This window comes from Haemorhous mexicanus, chromosome Z (genome assembly GCF_027477595.1).
Source record: "Haemorhous mexicanus isolate bHaeMex1 chromosome Z, bHaeMex1.pri, whole genome shotgun sequence".
NCBI lineage: Eukaryota > Metazoa > Chordata > Aves > Passeriformes > Fringillidae > Haemorhous > Haemorhous mexicanus.
In genome coordinates, this window is record NC_082381.1 from 11,191,768 (window position 1) to 11,208,736 (window position 16,969).

General features: G+C 41.1%; 1 protein-coding gene across 3 annotated transcripts in view; it reads right to left on the reverse strand.

Moving 5' to 3' along the window:
* RASGRF2 (Ras protein specific guanine nucleotide releasing factor 2) overlaps positions 1-16,969 on the reverse strand; it is a 131,648-nt gene that overhangs the window by 66,913 nt on the left and 47,766 nt on the right. For all 3 annotated transcript variants that reach the window (XM_059874164.1, XM_059874163.1, XM_059874162.1), the window contains exons 3-9: positions 10,798-10,945; positions 9,191-9,280; positions 7,745-7,998; positions 6,766-6,845; positions 6,121-6,314; positions 4,825-4,934; positions 3,143-3,261 (exon numbers count right to left, since the gene is read on the reverse strand). In XM_059874164.1, coding sequence (XP_059730147.1) covers positions 3,143-3,261; positions 4,825-4,934; positions 6,121-6,314; positions 6,766-6,845; positions 7,745-7,998; positions 9,191-9,280; positions 10,798-10,945 — 995 coding nt within the window. The remainder of the gene's footprint in view (positions 1-3,142; positions 3,262-4,824; positions 4,935-6,120; positions 6,315-6,765; positions 6,846-7,744; positions 7,999-9,190; positions 9,281-10,797; positions 10,946-16,969) is intronic.

The following is a 16,969-nucleotide window of genomic DNA, read 5'->3' on the forward strand; positions in this document are numbered from 1 at the left end:
AATTTTGCAGAGGAGTTTGGAACATTTCAGATTCACTTACATTCTGACCCAAAGCCATAAATATTTACTGGCTGTTGTGCATTTCCCCTGGACAAGCAGCCAACCTGCCTCAGATGTAAGAGAGAGGGAGGAGATCATTTCCATGTGTTGGAACCGTGACTTTTCCATGTTATACTGACTGTCCCTCAAGCCACACTGCAAGGCCAGCATGTTCAAAACAACTCCCAGACAAAATTCCCTAAAATTCCATCTACACATTTAGGGAAGCAATATTCAATCTGTACATTTTGTTTCTGCTTTGCTCAGTAGAGTAATAGTACCTATAAATATGATATGCTTACAGAAGTAAGGTCACTGGTAATTTTTGTTTATTTATTTATTTTTATTTTCATTGGAATGCTTTCAGGACTAACATGCTCTGTTCTGCCATAATGGGCTGAGGTTAAACAATATTATTGCATGGAGCTGAAATACTGTTTAATAAGGTAAAACAGAGCAAACCTCTCTCTAAAAGCAGAAAACAGAGACTGCATTTTCTCTCTTTCAAATGTGCAGAGAGGAACACATCTCCTTGGCTGACACCAAGCAAGGACCTTGGGCATTCTCATCAGGCTTTAGTGGTTAACAAAACTGGGCATTGGCTCTACCACAGATTTCCTCTTAAGGAAAAAAAATTGTCACAATTGGCCAATGTACAGATGCAATGAGCAAGTGAATTGAATGTTCTACTTTTAGAACATTCATTAACAGTATAGTTTGAACAATAGTGTAATCCCATGAAATTTTTATCCAGCCTCTGGCCTTAAGCACTTCTAGCACTTCAGTACTTCAACAGTCACCCTCTCAGCCTTTGCTCAATCCAAGGAATATAAAAGGCTGGATTTATAAACAAACCCAAGCATTCAGAAGTCTACATTGAACTACCTGATTTACCAGCTCAGTCTGGCTTTCCCCATGCTGGAGGTTTTCAGGCTTTTTTACTCTTTTTTGTTTGTTTTTACTGCTCAGAGGGTTAAACACTGGCAGAGGTTGCTCATTCAGGGAGGCTGTGGAGTCTCTGTCCTTGGAAACAACAAAATACTGACTGGGCATGGCAGAAACCAGCCTCCTCCAGCTGGTGCTGCTTTGAGACTGGAATGGGTAATTTCCAAAGTCCCTTCCAGCTTCAGCTACTGCATGGTTTTGTGGTTATGATATCTTTATCAGCAGAGGTAAATTCACAGCAGCTGATGGCAGAAGCATCAGTGTTTGAAGGTACCAGAGGTGCTTGGGGTGCTCAGTCGTTTGGATGTCAACAGATTTGAGAGTCCCTGAGTGTCCTTCAGCCTCACAAAGAAAATGTTACTCACTTGTTTGTGTGCCTGACTATAAAATCTGTACCTAAGTAAGAGGCAGGGAAAACCAGACCCCAAGAAACTCAAATCAGAATTCACAATCTGCATTGCAAAACACTGCCAGGGACAGTTCCCATGGTCTCAACATGCACAACTCAACAGAGTCAATCTATTCTTGAAAAGAAAAAGTCTGTAACACATAAAAAAGTTGTCATTGCCATGCACAAAACAAGCCTGAACAAAGGCAGTGGCTCCTCTCTCCTGTTTTAAGCTGGAAAAGAGGTTCCTGTGCCCATCTACACTAAACAACACAACAAATGGAAGCCTAACTGAAACCAGAGGAGATGGACACCTCTGCCAAAGTGACCCCACTGTCAGATGCAAAAGGAAAATGGGCTCCATTATTTCATTTGCTTTATTCAGATTTCTGCCCTAGCACAGAATCACAGGCAGTGGATGTTCCACCAGATAAGCTGATAGAACCTTGTGTAACACAGACTCCTGTCCACTGCCCTCTGACTGTGTGGCTAGAAATAAATCTGAATTTAATTTATTTACTTACCTGGGACTAACAAGCCAACAGAAGTTTGTACAGATTGATTCCCACAGAAAAAAATTCTACGTTTTACTGATGAAGCAGTGGGTATACAGACAAAACACTGTCAGTCAGTTTTAATGGGAAAACCCCAATAAATAAAAATACACATTTGTATTACATATTGTAATAATCTTTTAAAAATTCTAAACTTAAATTAGATTTCACAGTGCAAGTCAGCCCAGGATAATCACAGCATTATAGTTTTTTGGCTGTGGGTGCAAAACAACTTAGTTTTTTTCTGAAAGCCATATTCAAACCTCTTAAAACACTCAGAGATAAAAATGTATACATGTAATGAAGAATCGAGTAATTTAATAGGGTTTGCAAAAACAATATTGTTAGTGTATTGTAAAAATAATATTGGAAGTTATTACATAAAATTCATAGTTTGGCCACATAACTACAGAAACAGCATAAAATGCTTTATAAAATGTACAGAAAGCCTATTAATTACCAGGTGCAATATGGCCCCAACAAATACCAGATGTTCTGCTGAGGTTATCTGGAAAAGGTTTCATGAAGGGATGCACCTAAATTATATTCCTAACCTTTCCTGAGTATATTTAATGCTTTTCAGCACAAAGGAGCAAGACCTGTCATAATCCTGCACTACAGATCTGTAGTTATTGTGTACAAACCCAGTAACTTGCTTCAAGAGATCCAAAAGTAAAATATTATATAAATGGGAGAAAAACAAGCAGCTAAAGTAAACACCACCAAGTAAGAATTGTAACCAGTTTTGCAGTTCCTGGCAAAAACCTGTCCCTTATTTAAAATAGAAATGTTATTCTAGCAGAGTTTTTGGGAACTTAACAACAAATTCCACCTCTGCTGTAACTAATTTCAACAGAAAGAGTTTTCAAAGCTAGCATCAATAGACAGAGAGGAGAAGAGTGCTGCTCTTCCCCTGCTCCATCCCCTTGGGACCACAGTCCAGGCAGAATGTGAATCACAGTCCCACGGGGGCTTTGCCTCTCACGTGCTGCTGATTTTCCTGCAGAAAGCAGCACAGAACTGAGGTCCAAACACAGCCCAAAATCGCCTGTTTTCAGGGCACTCTGTGACTCACCCTGCCGGGATAGGGCGCAGGCTCAGGATGCTGACAAGTGCCCAGTGCAGTGCCCAGCCTGACGATGGCAGTGTGAGCCCTGCTGCCTTCAGTGCAGTTTTTTTCACGATTTTTGGGCAGCTTTGCAGAGGAATGCCTTACCTTGGCGTATAAAGGTTTGGCTGGTATCTAGCAGTATGTCACAGCCCTCCACTATGGTCCTCTCTATGGCCAGGTTCTTCCGGATGTTCTCTGTGTCACTCACCTCGTCGTGCATCACTCTGTTGGGGACAAAAATGCACTTTATCTCCCCAAAATGTGCCTCACACCTGCTGTGTCTGTGAAGACACAGTGCACACCCTTCACCACCTGCTACAGATCTCCCACCCAGTGCCTCATCACCCCAGAGCAGGTCTCCTGCCTTTTTTCCTCTCCTTTTCAAACCATTCTTGTGATCATTTTGATTTTTCAGCAGTGGAGCCAATTTGGCAGAAGAGTGACTGTTCCTGAGCACATCTGACAGATGCCACTGAGTTACACCTCACAGCTGGTAGAAGAGAACCTGATCCTTAATGCACAAACAGGAAGGTGTTGCCTAGAATTGTGTAGGGCACATTTTAGATTTCCTCTCCATGGCTTTAGTGTCCTACTCTGTCCCTGTTTCATCTTTACAATTCAATGTATCAGTCCTTTTTCCTTTCCTTTCCTTTCCTTCCCTTCCCTTTCCCTCCCCTCAACAACCACAGCTTTTATATTTCACCATTTCCTTTCTCTTATTGTTCTTTCTATAGCCATTCTTCCCTTACAGAGAAAAATACAGATTTTATAATTTTTTTTTTTTTTTAGTGTTGAAACCAACCCAGGAGCTTACATGCTCTTGCAATGATATTTTCCTAAAGTAGGACTAGACTGCACTTTCTGGTACCTCTCCCTCCCTCAAAACTGCCTTCAAGGGATGGAAATGAGTCAGTTTATTTTACATTTATGGTCTCTACTGACTTTATGAGCAGAGAGGATCAATCAGTCTCAGACTCCAGTTCTGAGTGTTCAGTGGTGAATCAGCTGGATCAGCAGTGAACTCTGACTTATGTGATAAAGCCAGTCCAAAGTTGATTTATCTGCTCATGCAGATCTTTTACAACTAAATATTCTTCAAGCACATCTTTAGTGAATACTCCAGACACTGAATATTTATATCCTGGAGTTCACTCATGGTCTCTTTGTTCACAGCAGAAAACTGCATTTCCCAGAGAGCAGAAACACATTTCTCACTGGGCTGATGAGAGGAACATCTGAGAAAGGTCTAGGGGTTCAGGAAAGAGCTTCATTGTGCAGGTTTCCACAGGGAGAAAAAGTTCTCAGAATATATCTTTAGTTCCTGCTTATCTGGCATTATTTGAAGCATATATGAAATGCACTTTTCACACTAGCACACAACACAGAAGGAGAACTAAGTATTTTCCAAGACCATGATTATTTAAAATGCTCTTCTCTCTTTAAATCAAGAAAAATAAAATTTCTTTATGTAAAGAGATCTGCTCTGTTCATAACCCAGGAGTAGGTGGTTTCTATAGTGATTTCAATTCTTCCTAACCAAAATACAAGGAGACACTTGGAGATTTAAATTTGCCAAAAAAAAAAAAAAAAAAAAAAATAGAACAGACAAAATATTACACTGAGATATTTTTGCTATTTTTCATTATCTTCTGTTTTGGGTTTGATCCTTTTCTTTAAAATGCATATCTTTTTAAAAGAGCAAAACCAAATAAAAATAAAGAAAACCTGGTTTTTCTTTTCAAAACCTTTAATTCAAAATTATCAGATATAAGGTAGAAAAATCTTACCTTGAAAGTTCTTCTAGTTTAGATTTAGCAAATTCAAGGCTTTTTCTCTCAACGTGTTCGTGTGGTGTATGAGCCAAAAGTTCATGAAGTGTTATAATATATCTGGGAATCTTGAAACCAATAAGATATAATATCAGTAAATCCATATATACCTTCCCTCAATTTTAATAGTTTATGAGCATGTAAATTTCTTTTGACATTGAAAATACCAGGTGACCTGTCTGCATTCAGACAACATTCACATTGCACAAAAGGAGATGGAAGAATGTCCAGTATTTGACTATTAAAGGCTACAGGGTAACAAGGACCCTTCAGAGCTTTTAACCACAGAAAGAAGGACCCTTCAGAGCTTTTAACCAAGTGATGGTGCAGCATAACTGGTCTGACACAACAAGATTTATGTAAGAGGAGAGGCAAAATTATGCTCATGTGGAAAGTCACCAGCAATGACATAATAACATTCCTCATCACACAGGAACAGCACCATTTCCTTCCCTCCCTTGACCTGGTTTCAACTCAACCCAAAGAAACCCCATAGCCACAACAACTTTAAAATATACCACTTCAAAAATTAAAAAAGCATTGTTGCAGGTGCTAATGGCTCCTTAGGCTAATATGAATAACTACCCCTAACATAAGTGTCACTGATGTCCCTTTTAATTTTTATTTTCTCTATCTGGCTTTCCAGTAACTGCACAAACTGACAGGGTACACTATTCCTCTGATGAGCAAAATGTCAGGTTAAATGAAAAACACATAAAATTCTCAGGCCAGTGCTTCACAGACATCTTAAAACAGCAGAAAATGTCTAGTCCAGGCAGATCACAGTAAAATATCAGCAGGGTAAGCACAGTTTTCAAAACTTTTGCAGTTTATTTTCCATTTTCTAAGTCACCAAGTCACTCGAGAGCAAAGCAGGGAGAAAGATACAAAATGAATTCCCAGTAAGGTGCTTATGACTGCTCTAAGTTCCTGAATATCATCTCTCTCTGGGCTTTATAACCAGAGCTTCTAAGTCAAGGACCTGCTCCTTGCCAATTTTCTTTGGTGCCATCCTCATCCCACACTCCCCTTCAACATTCCTGAGAATCTACAAAGATGAGCCAGAACAGCTGGGGAGGAGATCTCCACAGGCAGAGTCTTGGTGTAACAACAAAATAAATTACCCCAAACTAATTTTAAGAGTGTATTTCTAGTTAAGCAAGAGGAGCCTTCAATCAATTGCAATGTCAGTAACATAAAATGAATCTACCAAACATTAAAACCAAATATACACCAAAAATACACAGGGAGTACCTGAAACATGGGGTAGGTAAGGAAAGTTTCCAGCATTCTGCCCTCACATGCTGGGTTGGCTTCATATTGCTTCAAGAGTTTGTCAAAATCTCTGTTTTGCTTACAGTTTGCCAGCACTTGTAGGCTATATTGATGATTCCGAACAAATTCTTGATATATGTTCAGCATTGGCAGCAGAATGTCAAATAAGTCAGCTTAAAAAAGCAGAAAAATGGTTATTATTTTTTTCCCCAGCGTTGCATGTATTGAAATACATTTTTAAAGAAAATGGGTTTTCCCGTGTTTTCTCTGGAAGTGAGTGACTATAATCAGTTCTGTTTCCAATACACTGACAATTCAGAAACATTACACATAGCTCTTTCACCTGCCCAGTGATGGTTGTTCTCATTACCTAATGGTCAGATAGCATTACCCAAAATACATGTCTCATCAATGCTTAGGGCAGAGGAATTCTCATACACAGACCATTACTGCCCACATGGGATTCCTACTACACCTGATCTTGTGGTTTTAATCCTGCATATGCATATTCCCTTCAAAAGGGACTGTAAAGAAGTCATGTCATTAGAAAAAAAAAATAATCCCTACTGATTATTCAAAAATAAATATGAAAGTTATAGCCCTACAGAAAATAAAGTAACTTACCTAGAATTAAGGTAGGCCAGTTAGCTATTCTTGCTTTTAAGCCCTGGTGAAATATCTCATGAAGAAACATGATTGTTTCACTGAAAAACAAGTATTTAAACAAACAAAAAGACAATTCTGGTTTTATTTTCTGATTAATAATTCACAGAGAAACATCTCTTCCTCTTTTGCACTTTGCTAGAAAAAAAACAGAAGACAGTTATTGTTATGGAAATAAGTGCTTCCTTTTATTGCATTGTTTAAAAATACTAGCTCAGTGCTTCTAAAAAACTCATAGTATTCAATATAAATATTCTAACATTGTATTCATTTTCTAGCAAGGGAAAGGAAACCTGCCTCATGACTAAAGGAACATATTCTATTTCTCAGAAGTTTGGGGCAGGCTTGGATGCAATCCCAGTCCTGTATCTAATGTTAGATGCCTCCTGGGCTACTTGAACATGCTCATTACAGCAGAACTTGGATGCCTAATGAAAGAACAATTCCTTTTTTGCAGGATATGAAAAGACAAGTGAGAGGGAAGGAGATTCCTTAGGCAGGACAACAGAAAATAGAAGCTTTGACATTCTCATCCTCGGGGTCTTATCAGGATCATATGAGGCCACTAAGTCCAGTTTTGCTCTCTTAAGAGAAAAAAAGAAACAGGAAAGGTGACAGAAAATTGTGGGAACTGCCCTAAGAGGCACCATCTGTCCTTTTTTGCCTTTAGCAGAGGAAGACACAGAATGCAGGGAGGTAAAGAGGTCATGCTGGTTTCCAACAGCATCACCTGCAGCACCTTTGTCTTTCAGCCCTGGAAAAGTGTCTGGCTCAGTGACACCACCTGCACCAGAGCCAAAACAGGAGCCAGGACTCTGCCTTCAGCTGAACCAGAATGGGAACAAGCTCTCAGGGAAACCCACCAAAAAAAAAAAAATCCAAATAAAAAGCCACAGAAACCTCCAAAACCAACCAAAAAATCCCAAAAAGTCCCCTCTACCTGTTGAGGAAAATGCTGCTGACGTCGTCGTGGCTGATGGGTGGCTTCTTGGAGCTCGCTGCCATCCTCAGGGGCCGCAGGAAGCAGTTCACCAGGACATAAAGCTGGTGCACGTACTCAGACTCAGCCTCCACCATGTTGAAAACTATCTGGTTCCTCTTCCTCATGCTCTCTGCATGAGGAGAACAAATATAGTCTTGGACAATGGTTTTCCATTTTCTTCTGCACAGCCAGCCCCGCATAAAGCTCTGAACCTAAAAACGGATCACACAGGAAAAAAAAGTTTAAAAAAACATATTATGTGACTTATCATCAGCTCTTGTAGAAATAATTCTCAAAATTAAAAGTCTTTGCGCAAAAATAAAAATGTTCCCTTATTGATATATAATTGTTCTGTAATTAAATATATTTTACATTTCTGTTCATTAAGGGTCATAATTGTTGCTAGGAAACAGACTGTAAAACATGGCATAGATAGAAGGAATCTTTCACTGCAAGCTGGAGTGTTGTCCCCTTCCCATCAGCACGAGTACAGTTCCTTCTTCCTCACCCTAGAACATTTCTCTTATACCCCAAAGGTGTCCTGCAATACCTCCAGGTAACACAGTCCAGCACAGACTCAATATCATTACTGGCAGAATTCTTAAATGATTTTTTTAAGCTTACTTTGCTTTCCATTTTGAACAGGTAACACTTGGTATGGGTATTTAAAGTTAGGTATCAAGACATTGCTTGGTATCAGACACCAAGGCAAGAAACATGGTATTCAAAAAGACAGATTTTTGGCATTCTTAAAAAGTACCTCTATGTCATGAAAAAATCTAACTAAGCACAATATTTATTGAAGTTGCAAGTGGATTAAAGATTACAGAAGAGGTCTACATCTGCTCATAGGAAATTTCATTACATCTGTGCTCTGATCTTGATGTGGAGATCATTCATCTTCATAAGATGAATAAGAAGTGCAAAATTTCACTCTCAGTATCAGTTTACTCTGAAAAAATATCTTTAAATAAAAGGGGCCCAACTGTCAAAATGGTCAAGAAACAGAATACAGTGAATTACATATGGATTCAAAGCTCTCTTGCTACTAAAAGGGGCATTCCCAGCTTCTGCAACAATGGTAAACCTACACGAAAAGGAAAACTCACTCCAAGTTACCACTGGGTGTGACTCTGGCTCAAACTGCACACCCCAGAAAAAGACAAAAACCAGACACATCCCATAAAGGATTTCATGCAAATAGATCACAAGATTAAATGTGTCACTAAAGTACATGTAACTGAAGAGATTTAAGTAGGGGCAGGGCAATGAAAAACTTACTATTTGACTGTACTTAAAAAAAAAAAAAAGAAAAGAAAATAAAGAAAAAAACTAGACCAAAAAACAGAAGTACACCCCTCATCCCACCCTCCTCCCTTTGAGCACAAAAGAGTTCATGTTTACCTTCTTAATTTTTTTAATATCTGGATCTTCATCTTCCTGGTTGCCTTGATAAGGTCGCATTTTTTCCTTTGTTTTATTCAGTGCTACAATCTGACAAAACCAAACACTCATTAAATGCTTCCTCAAGGTAAGGAAACCCCTGGTTGGAGAACTAACTTGAACAATAATTTCCCCTTTCCCCAGCCTGTGGAAGGGGCACAGAATGACTAGCACACATTTGGGGACAAGGACCGGGGCACTTCAGGCCAGTACAGATCCCTGTCCAGCTGGAAGGGGGACCCAAAACCAGCAGGTTCTGCCCCCAAAACTAACTGTGCCTTTTGGGCTTTATCAGCTTGGGACTGCAACAAGGTTTTTAACAACATCCAGGGAACCAGAGCAGTCTGGGACAGTCCTTAACACCATCACAGCCAAACTCAAACATGAAGACAGGGAAGAAACAGTGAAATCAGTGGCACCCACTCTGCAAAGCTGTGTGTCATCTTAGGGGGATGAAAGCATGACATGATGTCAGGAAAATTAACCCAATCAGCCCAACAGACCTCAATATTTCAAAGAAAATTATTATTCTAAGGAGTCACTGGGGCACTGTTATATATTAGCCTCACTGGATTCTGCCATTTTTGCAGAATATTACAGAAATACTGAATATCACTGATGCCTTAAGTTTGAGCTGTCATATTTTCCAGATTCTCTACTGCATTAGCACAGAACTCTGAACTCCACATGAAGTGCCAGCAGCTCTCCTCACAGCTCAGTCCCACAGAACAATCCTTGTCCAGCCCCAGAACCAAGGACACCGCTGCAGCTTCAGCCCAAAGAGTGCAAACAGCAGGGAATGGAGGAGAGCAGCCTGGGAGGGTGGGACTGCAGAACCTGAGCTGGGATTAGACACTGAACCCCAGTATGGACATGGACCAAAACTCATAAAAGTGTGAGAATTCATGACTTGGGGTCTATCTTCAGTGCACCTTGGGTGCACCTTTGTACAGCTCTCTTCATAGAGAGCAGGCAGGCACAACCTCCCAAGGATATTTCCTGGAAATAGCAGCGAGGAACCTCAGAGAAAGAGAAAACAATTCTTATCTCTATTCTCTGTTCCTGTTGTTTTTGCACATGTGGAATGTGTTAGGAAGACTGTTTACCTGAAGGGAGTTCTAAATTGGATTCTGGTGATGGCTGTTTATATTTATTGGCCTGTTGGGTCAAAGTTGTGTCCTGACTGCCTCAGTCAGTCATGGGTTTTTCTTTAGTATTTTTTTAGTACTCTTTTAGTAATCTTTAGTGTAGAATGTCTTTAATATAGTATAGTATAATGTAATACAATAGTTTTAATAAAGCAACTGTTCAGCATTCTGAATTGATGGAGCGAGATGCCAATCATTCCCTGCATCAGGGGCTCCTGATTCTGCTCTACACCTTGGGTGGAGCCACAGCCAGGCTCTTGCACTGCCCAAGGTGTATCCTGTGAAGGATTTTCAATAAATCCGCACTTTATTCCTTTAACTCTGTCTAGCTCTGCTCTAGGAGCCTCCCGAGGCACGCCCACAGCCAAGCACCCAGAAGAAGGCTCCAGTCAGTGAGTGCCTGGTGGCTCTGGCACTCACCTCCGACTTGAGCCTCTCGATCTCTGTGTCCTGGTCCTCCAGCTGGTGCCGGAGCTGGTTGGCCGCCACCTTCTCGGTCTCCACGATCTGCACCAGGTGGATGTACTTCTGCATCAGCACCTCCCGCTCAATCAGGATGTCCGAGTAGCTGCCAGAGAAAGACAAGGTCACTAAAAACAGCCACGTGCTGGGTTTTAGTGGTTTTAGTGTAAGAAGGCTTCTGCTCCTGAAAGAATTGTGAAAACAGAGACTGGTTCAGGTGAAAACATGTTTTAAGTTACTCCTCTTCTACGGCTAAAGAACTGTTCATAATTATTATATTTGCGGGGTGCCCTGATGAAGGAAGGAATGATGGATCTGACCCCATGTTCTCAGAAGGATAATTTATTATTTAATGACACTATATAATATTAAAGAATACCATACTATATTAAAGAATACAGAAAGGATACTTCAGAAGGTGAAAAGATAATAATGATAACTCATGACCCTTTCCAGACCCCCGACACAGCCTGGCCCTGATTGCCCAAAGAGTGAAAACAACTCCCAGCAGAATGCAATAGAACAATTACCTGTGGGTAAACAATCCCCAAACACATTCCACATGTGAGCACAACACAGGAGAAGCAAATGAGATAAGAATTGTTTTCCTTTTCTCTGAGGCTTCTCAGCTTCCCAGGAGAAAAATCCTGGGCAAAGGGATTTTTCAGAGAATGTGAATGCCATGCATAATAATCATTACTCTTCTTGCCATGATAGCCAACTGTGCAAAACATTACTACTGTTAGATATTTGTTAATGTTATATGTTTACTATTGCTAGATGTTTACTATTGCTAGATGTTTACTATTGCTAGATATTTACTATTGCTAGATATTTACTATTGCTAGACATTTATCTATTATTAAATACCTATTATTAGTAGATATTTAGAATAGTAACTCGACAGGTAAAGGCTTTGTCAAGCCTCTAAAGGTGGAAATGATGCCTTAAGATTTAGCTTTCATATTTGCCAGATTCTGTACTGCATCAGTATATAACTCCGAACTTCATATAAAGTGTTTTATCTCCTCACAGTTTACTTAGACAAAACAATCCTTTTCCAGCCTAATATATTTTTAATGAACACCTACTTTATGTCTTTATTCTGCCTAGCCTCTCTTCTAGGTGTCTTCTGCAGGCATCACAACCCTCTCATGGGACATGGAGAGATAACATAGTCCCAGTGGCAATAAGCCTCCAGAGCCCTGCTTGTTTAGCTAAAGTTATAATGTGCAGCTTGATCATAAACCACCTAAATCATAATCACCAAAACATCCAAATTGTGACAGTTTAACACCCTTTTTTAGACACTGCTGCAACAGTACTCAGTTTCACAGTATGCAGCTACTGAGAGCAAGATAGCAGCATTTTTTATGAGCTTCTAATTCTCATGCTTGGCCAAAGAACTCGGTAAATGCATTCTATTTTATGTATTTTAAGGTCTTGATTTTTTTCCCATCTTTTGGGAAGACTTGGGAGAGCATGTAGCACTTCATCAGAACTATTCCTCTCCATCTGCCAGATCAATTTATGGAAGAATTCCCATCAAAACTGTCATTTTTAGTGTGCTAACACATGTTTTATTTTTTTAGGCCTTTTTAAAATTACTGAAATAAATGCCTTTAATCCAATCAGTATCAGGAACTACAGTATCAGTCTTTACTTAAGCTCTTGGGCAGCTTTCCCCTGCAAAGGGACAATATCCATAGTGCAATCAGATGCCACAATCAGAGCACCACGTCAGAATGCTTCCTAGCTTCAGGCAGAGGAGAATTCAGTTTCTTCCTCTGCAGCATCTTTATCAGACTGACCCTGAAGCAGCAAAATCCAGACACTTTGCTGCCTCCTTACCCTGGGTTTTAGGAAGGTTGTTCCTCTGAGAATTATGGAAATTTACAAGATAAAGACCAAAAAACACAGCAGAATGGAGGCCCTAAATCATTGACAAGGGATCCCTCACTATTTGACATCACATCTTTTTCCATTGCTGAGTTTGAGCACAGTATTTAACAGAAGGAACTTTGGAATTACAAATCTCTTCCTTTTAAATGTCTTCCTTCTTGTTATAGCACTCATAAAACACTGATTATTTGCTATTAAATACCGTGAGGTTCCTAAGATTGCAGTAATGTGCATCCTCTACAATGTGTATTTTCTGTAAATATTTACTTGTATTTCAGTCAGTGTTAGTGCACCTCCACACTGGAGGGGGCCAATATTAACCACAGCTACTGAATTCAACACCTAACCTGGAAAACAGGCTTGGATTTAAAATACTTAGAATAAGTTCCCACAGCTATCATCAAGTAAAAGTTTCTCCTCCTTGTACAGATTATAAAAAGAATAAGAACTGAATTTAATTCTATTACATTTGCTGTTATATTTTGACTACTGCAGAAGTAAACAATACACTGGAAAAAGGAAGGTCAGGGCACCTCTTCCAAGAAGTAAAAACCACACATAAATAAATCTATCATGAAGGAATCCACTTACCATTCAGCTGTGCAAGAAACATCAGTAAAGCATGAGATTAGTTCTTCAAAATTTTTCTTTTTGTGTTTTTTGTTTGTTTGTTTGTTTGTTTTGCAAGAATTCTGGGTTTTTTCTTCAGAAGTTACAGTACTTCACCTTTTTGCACCCGAAAAAGGCATTTGTACATTCCAAATATTGTCTGAATCAATAGCACTAATCATGTCTGAGGTAGCACTAATTGTTTTACAATATTATTAAGATAAAAATATATGTAACATATGTAATAAAATACTGTGATTTAAATTTAATATAAATAGTCTTTCTCACCTAAAACCAAATTCCAGACAGGTGAAACACTCTCTTTTTCTATTCATCCTTTTCAAAATGTTCTAGAAGTTTTGCTACCAATTGTTTTCAATTCAGAATTTGAGGGGTTTCACTTTGGTTTTATTCAAACAGAGGAAAATAGTAGGACATAGAGTCACAAGGATGAACTGCTTATGTAGGATCCAATATATTGTTACATACAGTGCTTGCCTTTCAATTTTTTGTTTCTTCCTTTAGGGGAAGAAATTTATGTGTATTTCCTGGATTCTTTAAATGCATTCAGCTGGACAGCTTTGCTTTACTGGGGAACAAGAAACTTTGCTCTGGAAGACTGAAGTTTTTGTTCTTTTGAGATGCTCTTAGAGCAATTCAGTGGGGGGTTTTGGCTGTCTAAAATGTCAGACTCAGCCTGGAAACCAAACATCTCCTTCACTCCCATAATTAGCAGTACGAAGAAGAGTTAATTAGAAAAGATTGTGTACACCTACACTAACTTATAATAGGCTAAATCCACTTTCCTTCTCAAAACTACTGCTGGGAAAGGAAAAATCAGAGGCTTTTGGAATAAACTTCACATTCTTCCAACAGCCCCTCCACTCATCTCTCTGCATTTCTGAGTAGAGATACTATGTCCAAATGTGTTAATCTGAATATCCAGAGTAATCCCAGGAGCCTTACAAGAGGACAGGGTATCAACACTGACATGAACACACATGTATAAAAAATCCTTGTAAGAGAAAACTGTACAAAAATGTTCAGATGTCAAAGCAACACAGAAAAATATATAAAACAACTTGTAAGCAGCCAGTCTAGGTCTGGTTTTTTGTCTAGGGTATCATTTAATAGAAAGAAACAACTGCTGCAAACCACAGCTTATACGAATTTTTATTTATATTTTATTGAGGGAAGCAATTCTGTAATGTCTAAAACATCCTGTAAGCTGAGACTGAACCTGTCTACTACCATCATCTGTAGGAACAGAGCTCAAATCAGGTATTGCCAGAACCTCTGACTGACCATCAGCCACCACACGGAGAGAGGAAGAAATTAACAAAACCCTGATAAAAGTGCTGCACCATTTAGTCTGACATTCTCAGAAAACCCAGGAAAACTGGAGAAAGTTTAACAGTAGCCTCTGGCAGCAAGCCAGGATGCAAGTTCCACTAGTGCTACCAGCAAATACTTTTGAGTTTTGTCCCAGAATGAGACCAGAGTTGTGGCTCATTGGAGCAGTCCATGCTAATTGCACTCAAGCTGCTCAGGCTGCTGGCAGAAGCAGGCATTTGGTCTGGCCACATCAAACCACCCTCTTGAAAAGCAAAATGCACAGCCTAACTCACTCCTTATGAAAACCAAGCTCTGGCTGTCTGCAAGGCAGAAGAAATTGCCTGCATTGTCCCCACACCCACCTCGAGCTGCTGCAGGACTCCTCAACAGAGGAGAAAGAGCCTCTACACAGATTTTAATGCCTGATGGCACAGTCAAAGCCACAGCAGTGATGGGAACAGTAAAACCTGCACTAGAACATAACCAATCCACCCCTGTGGCTCCAAGCAAGGCGCCTTGGGGTGTGATCCAGGGTTCCAAGGAATCCCTGTGCCAGCTAGAGCCGCAGGGCACCCTGATGACTCCACACACCAAATGGTTTTTACTACACCATCCTTTTACCTGAGAGGGGGAAACACCAGCTGGGAGACAGAGCCTTTGGAAAAGTGGGCCCAACAACCAAAGCATCCAAACAATGTCCGTGGGGAATGGCTCACTCAGGAGCAGGGTGTGAGGGGACAGAAGGCCACCCTGTCGTGTGGGATGCAGACTGTGCTGGAAACACCTCTCACCAGCCAGTGTGCCACCCACCAGACTCACACCTCACATCAAAACCAGCTGTTCCCATTGTCCTGGCACTCCAGCCAAGAAAATGGAATTCACCCACAAACAAGCTGGAGGAGAATGGCACCCCACCCCATTGTGCAAAACTGAGACAGAACTCGGCATGAGCACCCATGAATCACAGAATCATGGCATGGCTTGGGTTGAAGGGACATTAAAGGTCAGCCAGTGCCACCCCTGCCATGGCAGGGACACCTCCCACTGTCCCAGGTGCTCCAGCCCCAGTGTCCAGCCTGGCCTTGGGCACTGCCAGGGATCCAGGGGCAGCCCCAGCTGCTCTGGGCACCTGTGCCAGGGCCTGCCCACCCTGCCAGGGAACAATTCCTCATTCCCAATATCAAGTCCCTCTTTTAGTTTAAAACCATTCCCCCTCATCCTCTTGCTGTCTGCCCATGTAAAACATCATTCTCCCTGTTTTTCAGGAGCCCCTTTCAGAGGGAAGCTCATTAAAAGCTGCCATGAGGTGTGCCCAGAGTCCGTGGAAAGCCTCTCCACATCTCCTCTCAGGCTGAGAGCAGCCACCAACAAGAGGGTGTGAAACTTTTTATAGGCTACATGGAAAAGCATTTTGGGGCTTGTACAAGGCTTGTTACGGAAGTGCAGGAACAAAAGGCAGGGAAAGGGAGGCTTGGAATGGGTTTGAGGAGCAGCAAGCCTTGGAAAACACAGAGATAAGGGGATAAAAGAGGATAAGGGATCTCGGGTAAGCACAGTGATCAATACTCTTGTCTGGCCATGATCTGCACATCACCAACATCACCAATCCTGCCTTCTCACACAACTCACCTCTCTCTCCTCGGTGAAGGGACTCCATGTGTGCATCCCTGCAGCTCTCAGTGCCACTCTCTGGAGCTGGGACCAAGAGGCCACAGGTCCCTGCAGTGCCAGGGGCACACAGGAGAGGTGGAGGTGCGAGCCTGGCCCGGGTGTGCCATGGCCGAGCCGGGCCAGCCAAGCGCTGGGGCCACACCAAGGCCGGGCTGCACCAACAGGGACTTGGTGATTTGGCTGCTGAAACAGTTTAAACTAAACTAAAGGCAACTTGACTAAACCCAGTGGTTTGGTAACTAATTAGAAACTCCAGGGTGCTCTGCTTGACACAATGCAAAGCTTCTGGGAACACCATGGGCCTGGGTGGCTGGCTGAGAGATGGCTCTGCAGGCCTTGCGTGCCCAGCTGGAGCCAAGGCACAGGACAGGCAGGGGTTTATAGTTTTCAAATCCTGTGCTGCTTTAGGGTATTAGTCTAAACTCCAAATAGAGTGTTAGTTCCTGTCTTCACATTTTGGTCAGACAATACAATCGCTCTGGGCCTGAAACTCAAGGGCACCCTATAGCCTCAGCCCTGAAAGTACAAACAGAAGTGATTTGGGAGGAGGAAACTGGGGTAAATGACTTCATTACCTGAGGCTGGAATTGGAGGATTAAGCCCTGAAATGCAA